The sequence below is a fragment of the Convolutriloba macropyga genome, chromosome 3, assembly GCF_964194025.1.
Source record: "Convolutriloba macropyga chromosome 3, txConMacr16.3, whole genome shotgun sequence".
NCBI classification, from domain to species: domain Eukaryota; kingdom Metazoa; phylum Xenacoelomorpha; order Acoela; family Convolutidae; genus Convolutriloba; species Convolutriloba macropyga.
In genome coordinates this window covers 59,917,617-59,929,948 of record NC_134470.1, presented here as the reverse complement: position 1 = coordinate 59,929,948, position 12,332 = coordinate 59,917,617, and the positions used below count along the sequence as shown (strand labels likewise).

The following is a 12,332-nucleotide window of genomic DNA, read 5'->3' as shown; positions in this document are numbered from 1 at the left end:
TGGACTAAGTGGCCCAATTTTTTTGCTTTTAATTTGGTTTCTTATAGAAATAAGGTTTATTCGATACTATATTGAAATGTCAACCTCGGAAATTGATTCCACAGTGTTTTGCAGAGCCTGAAAATGCGTTTCAAGTTGAAAATTGGAACATACTTCTTGATTTTTTAGTTAATTCTTGGCTTTTTTTTCTATTAATTTCTTCATTTTTGTATCTTTTAACCGTCTTTTTGTCAAACATCAGTTAATATGGCAACTTCGCTTTGATAATTCATATACTCAACGCCTCTTTCTACCTCGATGTAATTTTGTTTTTATAAAATTACATATGCTAATCCAATTTTGGTAGTTTTTTTTCCAATTTTCGTTCGTTTTTTTGTTTGTTTTTTGGTTGCAATTGCTAGAGCTAGTCTTTTTGTACAACATGAGGGACTTTAATTTCGTTTCAATAAAAATGCAATCGTTTTTTGGTATTAGGTTTTTGAAAAACAGTTAAAACTTTTTCATAAATGCAGTCTTAAAAGTTTTTCGCAAAATTTTTCAATTTTTCGTATTTAAGAATTCTGCTTTTTCCTATTTTTTGTTCTCTTCAGGAGAATAGATCTTTTTATCGGATGATTAATTATATTTTATATGTCTTGGATGCTGAACAATGAAATGTATTCGTTTTTATTCAATTTTTTTAATTAATTTTTAACTTTCAGAAATCAAGAATGTGTTTTTGTTACGGTGTTCCTTACATTGTGCACATATTCGTCACATTCTAGTTAGTATCATTCTATTTTTGTCCTGGCACCTACATTTATTTTTGGTATATTGTTTTTCTCAGTTGTTGAAAATGAATGATTTCAGCTTTTTCTTAGATTTTCGTAATTTCTTTCGTTTGCATTTGGTTTCATTCAACATAAGGCAGTACTGAGAGTTCGATAGCAAGCCTTTTCCACAATTTCTACTTAAGACTATTTACTGCCACTTTCTTCCGGCCTTGGTATTAATTTAAACGATTTTTTGCCTTTGAATATTCTTCTGCTGCTTATGCCTTTTCTATGATCAATTTAATTTTTGAATTAGTATGCTATCATATTGTCTAGCATATGTACAACAAGGAATAAGTGTGTGTTGTTTTTTGTCTAAATTGCAGTGATTATAAGTGTAATTATAGGTGTTTTCTGATTCTTAAATTTGAGCTTTCTGTTTTGAAAAGATTTAACTTAGATTCTAAGTTTATTATCTGCCGTTTGCTTTCGCGATCTTTTTCAGATTAGAATCATAAATTATTTGAGGGCAATTGATAACCTTGTCAGATTTTTCAGTCTATCACTTTTTTGACGTCTTTAAATATTTCGGTTTTTTTAACGTTACCAAACGTTTTCAATGGTATAAAATTTTGCTGCATTTTGTTTCTCTTGGTGACAGTGGTTTAAGTTTCACCAATTTCTTTAGTAGACCAGTAGAGCTAGTGAGTTAATGGTTTAATAAAAAAGGTAGTGGCTTCCGGTGCAATTACGGTTTTGTTAGTGAAGTTTTGACGCTTCGAGTCGCTTCCGGAATTCTTCCGGCTATGTTTATTTATTTCCTCGTCAAGATTTTTGTTACGACCATATGACGTCACAACCACTTCAAATCTGCTTCTTGTTCATTCGTTCATGCAATTTCAACTTAATTGCGTGCGTGACGTCATTTTTCACTTTTAGTGGAGCTAGTTTTTTGTTCATTCACGTGATTAATTTTTGGTTACACGTGACTTACCTCGCTCTTAAAATTGACTTCCTTACTCTGAAATTGACCTTTCTTTGCCTTAATTTAAAGAGATAAGGTCAAATGAGTGCTTGTCCCTCTATTTGAAGGTTATTTAGGAGCAGCAAATAGAAACAGCAATAAGTTATACAGATTCTTAATCAAAGTTTAACATCTCAGCCCTTAATGAAAAGAATAAGTTTCTTTTTTTTTGGTGTGTCTTTTACCTTCTTTTTAAGAATGCAGATCTATGAAGCTATTGCGGCTATTTTCTGACAATTTGCCAGCTATGTTTAAAGATTTGAATTCTTATCGAGAAATTAGTATCCGCTCCAAAGCTCAATATTTTACAATTTTGAGAACTTTTCTCACCTAGATTGATTATTTCAGGTGGTGCGTTCCATGCATAATAAGAGCCTAATGGATGCAATAATTGTGGACACAGGGAAAAGACACTTCAACAGACATGTCACAATACAACTATTACAGGTCAGTCAGAATACAGTGACTCACTTCACTGATCAGTAATGAAATCATCATTATCATTGTGTCACAATTTTTTATCTACTCTTGTCCTTTTGTACCCGAAAATTAGATATTTTGTTAGTTTCCCTGTAGGCAAATGATCATAGCAAATTACAATGATATTGAACAGTTGATGCACGACTCGCTATTCCTTGCCTATCCCTTCATCCCTTGATCGAAGTTGCGAATACCTGATATTTTTATGTGCGTTATAGAGATATCATTTTGACTCATAAATTAATCTGTAAGCTCACAAGTCCTGTTGATCAGTTAGCCGAGGTTGAGGTCCTCGTTTGAGGCTGAGACATGAACATATCCATCAATGCCATTTTTATTAATAACAAAAACCCGGCTGGTCAAAATCACCCATGATTCATCGTATCAAAATCACCCATGATTCATCGTAAATTCATCTCTATCAAATTTTTTTGAGCTCATGTCGTCATTTAAAACTGCTAACATTAAGTATGGCGAGAACTATTGAAAACATTATGGTATATGATCCAGACTTTAACGCCTTCGCGTTACGAAACGTTCCAGAAAGACTTTGAAACGTTTGTGGTCCAGACTTGCATTTGTTCATAGTTTTTCCAATAAATAAAGTTAAGGTAAATTTACAACGGAGTTAAGGTAAACTGTTGTTAAGGTAAAGTTAAGATAACGTTTACCTTAACTTGATTTAAGGTAAAAATTTAACTTAACTTTGTTAAGGTAAAATTACCTTAAATTTTAAAACATTGTGATTTGTAAAAGTCTGAAAACAAGTGAGGGTAAAGTGGATGTTTTTCGGGAAATTGTAATCTATGTTCAGGTGGTGCCCCTTAACTTTTATGGCAGTTTTCATGTAAAGTTGAGGTAAATTAAGGCAAGTTCAGGTAAAGCAAAAATACCTGAATCTTTAAGGTGAGTTAAGGTTTTTTTTCAGGCAAAATTACCTGAACTTTATTTAGTGTGTTGTACTTGTAAAAACAGCTTGTGGCCCAGGAGTTGAAATTTCAGCATCATCACGATGGAAGTCCCAGGTTGAAGTCCCAGACCAAAATTAGTTATCTCCAGACGAAATTCAACGCGCCAGGGGGGCGCCGTGCGTTCAAAATTACACGGCCTCGAAAGAAAAAAACGCACGAAAGTCTGCACATGTGTACTTTCCGTCGGGGACGGTCTGGAGATAGACATGTTTTGCCTGGAACGGTCTGGACATATGAGTTTCAGTCTGGCACCTCAACCAGGGAAGTGTCCGGCAAAACTGCTGGTAAAATATTCTTGGCCACATTACTGCCTTCAGGTTTTACCGGAAATTCTGAAAAGTATAATTTTTGTAGGAAGACTAAGGTTTTCAAAAACATAAAAAATTTTGTTCTACTGGTTTTAACTTCAGAGAAAAATCAGTTAAATTAAGTCTAATTTTGATGAGCAGACCGATTCATTCGAATCTTTGTCCATATGCAGAATTAAGAATAATTAAACATTTTTTTTTTATTAAAAGCTGTGAAAATGTGCTGAGTTTTATCGAAAACAAATTTTTCAAGCTTCGTATACTTAACCTCTTACAGACAAAAAATTTATTTCTTTTAGATAATTCGAGGCTTCAACGAACACTGGAGGCTTTTATTCTACTGGCCTTTGTTGGTTGTAAATTGTTTTGACGGAAAAATTTAGTAGTTTGAATTCTTTTGATAATTAAATAATTGCTGTAATTCAAATATACTTCGTATCATTTAAAAAAAGGAAAGCAGTTTTTACGTAATTTCAAAAATTTGCAGTTTGAATTGCTTTTAGAATGGCTTTTAAAGGGCGCTCACCATTTTTGTATCGTTCATATAGAAAAGAATAATCATTTGGGGTCTTTCCCATTATAGCCCCCCACCTTAGTGGTCAGATAACCTATAGCCCCCCCCCCAATCATGGTAATTATACCATATTGGGGGGCTATAATTTCATGGGGGGGCTATATAATGGGAAAGACCCATCATTTGCAAGCCATAGCTTTTTATCAATAAATAAAAGAAAACAAATTTATTGAATTGAAAGCAGGTCTACTAAAACTGATTACAATAGAAACTGTGGGAAACTTGCCTCTCATTCACAATTATATATACCGCTAATGAGAAAAGTTAACGTCAATGAAAACAAAAATTCTGCTGATTTTCATAATTTCGCTGAACATCTTGATCAATTTCGATTAAATCAGAAAAATATATTAAATAAATTATTTCAGTTCTGCTCGCTTAAAAATGAATTGACACGACCAATTTCCATTCCAAAAGGTTGGCCAATTACTTTCACATTTTCACTTCGCCTAATGACGCAAAAATTTTAAGGGTAAATGTATAAACTTACAATCAGATATATTACTTATTGAAAATTTTTATGTCAACGATAACAAGTATTCTGCCAATTTCAACATTTGTCAAGATTTTTTTGCTTTTGAAAAAAGCAATAAATACTGTTTTTGCAGTGAATTGCAATTTTATCAAGAAAACGAAGGAAAGTTAGAACAATTTGTTTATGAAATCTTTGTTCTAAAATGTACAGGCTGTGCAATTTTAAAAAACTATTTGAACACAAAAATTAATATGGTTTAATTTTCATTGTAGAGGAAAGTGATTTGGATCTCAGAAGCTTTCATTGTCAACCAAAGTTTTTGCTACGCTTGCATTATTGTTACGTTTGTATCCTACAAGTTTTGCAAAAAATTCATTTTTGTATATTTTCGAGCTTAGATATGTCTTCAAATCTCAAAATGAAATCGTTTTATTTAAATGAAATTTTTTGGAAGCGTCCAAAAGGTCCGTACGATGTGGAAAACGAGGCGTAGAGAATTTTTTTATTCTTTTTGTGAATGCTAGAATTTACAGTTTATATTTTGTTAAAAGAAGAGTTGATGTTACACGAAAGAGGAAGCAGTAATCAATCCTTCCATCCATGGTTTAGAAACTTGTAAAGATATCCTTTGCTGATCCAACTGTGTTCTTCTTTTTAACTTTTTTGACCAAAGAAATTTGATTGGTGGTGCGTTCACGAAGAAGGGGAAAAGTTTACTGTTATTACTCATTTTGAAAAACCGCTAGAAAAACAGTTATTAGCAAGCTGTTAAACAGTGTTCTTTTCAACTTAACCATAAACTTATATGTGCTCAATAAATATGATCATGTTTAATTCTGTATGAGCGACCGAAGAGTCAATGTACCTTCTTTGCGCATTGTGTGAATTCAGCTGCTAAGGTCAGTAATGAGTTCAATGGGCTAAAAAAAGCTCTGAAGCTACTTTATAACCCAGATTTGGAGGTAAGCTTCAAAAAAATCTTAATTAATTTTTAAACTCAATCAGTTTTAGTACCCTTTTTTTCCGACAAGGTTTAAATTAAACACATTCTGTATTCATACTGAACTTCTTTTATATATATATATATATATATATATATATATATATATATATATATCAGTAATTTGTATAGTCAAAACAATTAATAAAGCGGATTAAAACAAACAATTTACAAACGCAGAATTAGGTTCCGTTCGAAAAAATTCACCTGTGAATAAATGTGGCAATATTTTGCGGACAATAGTGACAAAATTTCATCACAATTATCCACAATTGCCGAAATTTAAGCGTTGTGGATAAATGTGACGGATAGTTTTTCCTACTGTCAGTGTTGTCTACACACGCTTATAATTCTAATCTTAAAATATGGGCGCTGATAGTCCTTGTAATCCTTGCACTTTTCACATAAACTTACTCGACAAATTTTACGTTTAGCAACGTAATGATCTCGATAAATTTTTTTACGAAAGAATTTAGCAATTAATTGTTTTGTATTTTTTGTATATTGAGTTGAGCTGTCATTCTTAACAAATATAGCTAGGGTCAGGGGTTTTTTTAGCGTAATAAAACTGCATATGTTTTCTAGTTTTCTTGAATTGTTCATTGTAGCTACTAATTATTAAGTTCAAATAATTTTGAAGTTACTGTACTTTCTTCAATAAAAATTAAGATATAGTTTGGAACTTTCAATTGACAAATTAAATTAAAATTATTAAAATAATCGATAATTATTTTTTGATTTTCTATAGAACGAGAATGGTTTGCGAAGTTAATTGTACAAATACACTCTTCGTTCGTTGTTGAGTATCAAAAATAATTGACTATCGAATAACATGACAATCAATTACTACCTGAAGACTCAGGTCAAGATGCGACGCCAAAACCTCCCATCATCAGATCTATTCAGAACGAATTGGACTATGAGCAGAGCCACCACGAACAAAGAGACTTATTATCAGGCCCAGCTTGTTCTGGTGTTTTCATTACTTGGTCAGAGTAACCAATTATTTCCTGTTCAGTTTTTTGTGCATTTTTGGATTGTGCTTCATTAATTCCCAACTTTAGTGCGGACCTTTTAGTTAGATTGTTTTTCGTCGTTCAAAGTGTCGTGGTCTCGAGCACGAGTAACAAAAAATGTATTATTTTAAAAATTGAATTCAAAATTGTCTAAAAGTAAAAAAAAATAGTTCACTTGTACTTATAGCTGCTATCAGCATGAAAATTTACAGAAGCGTCTAGATATAGATAAGCTGATATTGGTTAATTTACGCATTAAGTAAGAACAAGTTGTACCCCTTGCCGTATCTGGCAAGTATTGGTACACCATTGTTATAGGTCACCGCTTAGAAACTCGGGAATATTGTTTGATACTAACGTCTTTGGAAAGAGGTATCTTGAAAAGACTTGACTCAAGTACACATTCACTGTTTGTGAGGTTCTTTCTCCCGCAGGGAAAGCTTCTATTGAGCCCGCGTTTATTGTTACTAAGATATTACTTGGTCCTTAAAGTATCCCTAGTCCAAATAGAGTCTTTCCCAAAATTTCTGCTTCTGGTCAAATAAAAAATGTTTCCCCCAGGCGAGGCCTGTCTCCTTAGCAATCCTTACATTTGCTAACATATCTGAAAACATCTTGACTGATGCCGGGCCACCATGCTATCATTCGGACTGTTGTTTCAGTGGCATATTTGGCTGGATGTATCCCATGAGTTTTGGCCATTACCACTTGTCTTAGTTTGGGTGGAAATAAAGGCACAACTCCTCGAAACATGATTCCGTTGTGGCTAGTTAAAGCATCTTTCTATTGGTCCAAATCTTTCTCTGCTTCTGAGCACTGTTTCCAGTTTGCGTTTTTTTGTTCGTATGATGTCATCTTGGAGGAGTCAACTCGATCCCAGTTCAGTCTGACTGATGTCTGACTGGGTCACAAGTTTGGATTGAACAAAATAGATATTGAAGACAGCGAAGCAGACCTGGTCATCGTTATCATCAAAATATAGTCTGCACAAAGCATAGGCGTGGGGGCTCTGCTCTCCGGGTGTATATTTCAATTCGAAGTCGAATCTCATCAGCGCCATAGCCCATCTCGCAATTTCTGCTGATGAGGTATTAGGAATTTTCTTGTCTGGTGCAACGAGATACTTGAGAAACTTGTGGTCAGTTTGTAGTGTTAACCTCCTTCCGAGCAGGAAATGTTTCAATCATGTGACCAAAAAGACGACTGCAAGTGCCTCTCGCACAATATTGGAGTAATTTCGTTCGGCTCGTGACAACTTCCTTGAGACATAGATCACGGGATGTTCTTATTGTAAGAAATCTCCGCCTATTTTTTTCTCTGAGGCGTCTGTTGTCACGGTTGCTGAAAGCTGAACACTTAGGCTAACATATAACTCATTTTTTATGTTTTCGAAAGTGTTCTGTTCTTCTTTTTCCCATCTGAAGTCGTCTTTTCGAATTTCATTCAAAGGTAGCTTTTTTGTAGCAAAATCTGGCATCATTTGTCCGTAAAAAATTGTTAGGCCGACAAAAAACTCTAGTTGTTTCATATTTGATGGTGGTTTCGCATTTTTGACGTTCTCAACATTATTTTGAAACTGAGTAAGCAAGAAAATTTATGCCTGAGGCTGGTTTGGAGTTGGATTTCTTTTCAATTATGGTGAAATTCTTCTGACGTAGTCGACTTCTGACCGCAAGCCTTTGTTTTGCATACTGCTTCTTTGTTGTTCCAAATACCAGTACATCATTTTGAAAGATGACCACACCCTGATCACTATGAGAGTTTCTCGATGCAATTCTTGAAGATTGATGAAGAATTCTTCAAGCCCTGAGGAAGCCTGCACATCTTTAACAGTCGTTGCTATGCGTTAATTGTACATATTTTTTTGCATCCTCGTCACTTTTGATTTGATAATATGCGTCTGATATGTCAATTTTTCGAAGTAGGAGAACCATGGAGATTTTGGAATATGATCTCCATGTCTAGGATTGGATAATCCTCATCTATAACTTTGCCGTTGATGAGAACTATCAGTTCTACCCATTATCTCAGAGATCTACTTTTCCGCTGTCAAACTACTGGGGATGCATATGTGACCCTATCTGTTTGCACTGACTCCAGGATGCCCTGTCGCACCTTCGTCTCAAGTTTTTCCTTGACCCTGTCTTGTATAGGTAGAGGTATCTTTATAGCCTTGTGGAACATCGGCTGCGATCCCGCTATGATTTTTAATGCGCTTTTTATCTTTCGACTGCAGGTGGTCATTCATCACACACTGTGTTGATGCCTTCATGGGGTCGTATGTCTCTCCCAAGTAGTTCAAATTCTTTGTCGGATGACACAACTGCAAGGTGTTGTTGCATGTTTACTTCCGTTTCACTCGAATACTTGTAAGTGATACCAGAAGCGTCAGTTGATGGCCAACATTGGCCTCCAGACGACTGACTTTTTCATCGAACTGAGGTTTACCAAACTCAGTTTAAATGAATGGAGATATCACAGTACTAACAGCACCGGTATCAACTTAAAATTTTAGTTATTAGTCTTTTACTGTAATGCACTCCCATGTTGCTGTCGTGTTAAGCACGTTTTCTTGTGAATAGTACTTTCCCATCTACAATTCGGAAGATGTTTGTCCAGACAACTTACCCTCTTCCTCGCAGAAGTGTAGTGCTGTTTGGACTTACCTGACCTAGGCTGGGTTTTACTTTTGCACATTTTTGCGAAGTGCCCCAGCCTTTCGCAGGTGTTATTTTTCTTGTTTAAAGCCGGACACAGCTTGCTACTGTGTGTCTCACCTCCACGTCTATCACGCAAGTGGCCAATACCTTCACTACCAGTGAACATTTCACTCGAGTTTTGGAAAGTATTTTTGAAGTTGCATCTCACGTCTTGCTTCACTATAAGCAGTTTTCTATCCGTTGAAGAACTCGCAGAAACAAACTTCTGGACTTCTAAACTGTAGATTTTCTGCCATTTTAGTTAGCGTCCTCGTTGGTTTAGCTTTGATGCCGTCTAATAGTCTTAATTCTGCCTCAGGATCTCTCAAACCTGAGATAAACTTTTTTTTTACAAAATTGTCTTGGGAATTTGTTACTGCTTTAAGTGTCTGGAAGTCACAATAGGGTGCTTCTTCTCTTAGGCGCGCTCGAAAATGATCGTCGGTTTTTCTAACGCCTTGGACACCGAACAACAATTTAGCCCTTTCTGCCGTTATTACTCTCTCTTTGGGAGAAAAATACTTTTGAGTTACTACTCTGATTTTTAAAAGAAGTGTCCAGTAGCATTTTAGAGCTCACTGAGCTCCTAAATTTCAGAAGTGCGTTTTGTTTTGTCCGCACATACTAAGAAAGAGATTACCATCGACAATTGTACCATCGTTGTTGAGTTTGTCTTCCTTCTTATCTGCGCGACATTTTGCTACAAAAGCAACAATCTACGCAGTACAGGATGCACCACTCTGCATATCCTTAATTTGTCGGTCAGTTGGTGGTCTGGACAACATTGTCGTGGTCTCGAGCACGACTAAACAGAATTTTCTGTAATAGTTGAATTCAAAATAGCCTAAAAGCACAAATATTCACAGGTAACTTTAATCGCTATGAGTTTGAATATTTACAGAACTGTCTAGATATAGATAACTGATATCGGTTAATTTGCGCCTTATGTATGAACAAATACTTTCCTTTGCCGTATATGGCAAGTATTAGAGCAGTTTTTTGCACTTAAGACATTGTTCTCCTAACCTGACAACTTGTCATTGGTATCTACAGGGAAGATCATCGGGTTCGTTTATGGTCATCACAGTTGGTGGGAGGGGTCGCGTTAATAGCTCAAATTTCTGGCTTATATATACTCAGAAACCTGTGGCTTGAACAAATTTGAAGCAACGATATGGTTCAATTTAGTAGCCATTATACAAACTTACTTCACCAACATCAGTTAAGATTGTTTTTTTCATATCAAAGTTTTAACTTAAACTCTAAGTTCTGATCTTCGCGATATATAACATCCTCCCTCCTTTTTTAGACAAGTTTGTAGGGATAATTTCTACAAATTTTTCTGGTTGTTTTTTATTTCTACTTGATGTTGTTGTGGCCCCTGAGAATTGTTTTCCTTCAATTACTGAAATTTCTTCATTGGAGTTGGGGGATGCCACGTCTATATAGCCCCTACTGTTCTCTAATTGTATGTCAGTTGATTGCTGATCAGTAGGTTCAGTCTTGATGTCATCAAGTTCCAGTCGTGCAGTTTGGTTGGAACTAACAAGCACTCTCTTGTTTGAATTCTCTGGCTGGATGAATTAAGTGTTCATTCCTTAAATATAATGAAGGTAGCTGGAACATTTAGTTATGTGCTCGTTGGTTTGAAGAGGACTGGTACACATCGATCAAACTCAGTGACTGCTGGAAGTCTCATTTTATTGGTAAATTTAATCACGTCAAGAAAATTTTTTTATACAAATTTATCACAATGTCGGAACATTGTCAACAAACACTAAAGGCAACAAAATTCGAACTCTCAATCAACAATTCAACAGTCAGTTTCCTATAGAAGTACTTTCTACTTTTCATTATTTATAAGCTTCAATACCTTCTCGATTTATTTTTCAATAGCTATGCAACGACGGATATACTTGTAAAAGGCGCCTTTCTTGTTGAACTATATCTGGCACTGCTTGCGAAAAGTTTCATAATTCTCATTTTGCAATCAGTTGTTTTTGAGATCAAAGTAACTTTCAATTTTCAAAAATAAACGTGCCCTATAGTTTTTATGCTACCAAGTTGCTTCAAGACTTTTTTGTTCGCTCTAATTTTGTATTTTGATTTTGTATTTTGATCTAAGTTCTGATCTTCGCGATATGTCACACAAAAACAGGAACTTTTTCAGCTGCTCAATGTATAAAACACTAAAAACCATGCCAATGAGTAAGCTTTAAAATTTTAAAGTTGCCCAGATATGTTAAGTTAGCTGCTAAATGAATACGGGATTGCTCTAGTTTATATTGTGAAGAAAACCTATATTTTATACTTATACACTCGTTTTGTATCTGTTTGTATGCGGGACAACTAAATAAATTGTTTTTTGTGGTTGTTGTTGAACCATTTGGGGTTGATTTTCGAGCCCCTTGCTTTATGGTGCAAGCGTGAAGCGCATATATGTTATTTTTACTTTTTCTATTTTGTAGATATTTCGTGGATAATTTTTGGATATTGTTCAAATATTCTGTCATATTTTGGATACAATTTTAAGCAAGTCTTTGATAAATTATATAAACCAATCTTCTTTTATGAAGACTTCGCTCAAACAACTGGCTGATGATGCCCATGTTTAATTTTATTGTCAGCAGAATATGGTTTTTAATATGGATTTTTACTTATCTGCAAAACTGTTCAAGTGTGTGTGTTGTAACCAATGCCAGCGTGTTTGCAACATTTTAACTTGTTCACTGGCAATTGTTGATTTGTTTGTTGTTATTGTAAACACCTTGTATCAAAAAGAGGTTAATTGGTTAATAAAAACAAATTAACAAAAGTGAGAATTAGATGATCAATCGAAACTGGCAAGCGTTTATTAACTTACAAGAGCATGATAATGATGAGCACGTAAAAATAAAGTTTTTAATGGTAAATTATTATTTTACAACGCAATTTGAGTTGTTTTTATAACATACTAAGCAATTATAGATGTTTTATGAGTAATGAAAATGCCTTTATACTATTTATTAACCAAAGAATATTGGTGCAACGGCA

At 34.6% G+C, this 12,332-nt stretch overlaps 1 protein-coding gene across 5 annotated transcripts in view; it reads left to right on the top strand.

The window, feature by feature from the left end:
- The window catches only part of LOC142337179 (cytoglobin-like), a 141,822-nt gene that overhangs the window by 91,369 nt on the left and 38,121 nt on the right, over nt 1-12,332 (top strand). For all 5 annotated transcript variants that reach the window (XM_075386290.1, XM_075386288.1, XM_075386287.1 and 2 more), the window contains exon 4: nt 2,125-2,223. In XM_075386290.1, coding sequence (XP_075242405.1) covers nt 2,125-2,223 — 99 coding nt within the window. The remainder of the gene's footprint in view (nt 1-2,124; nt 2,224-12,332) is intronic.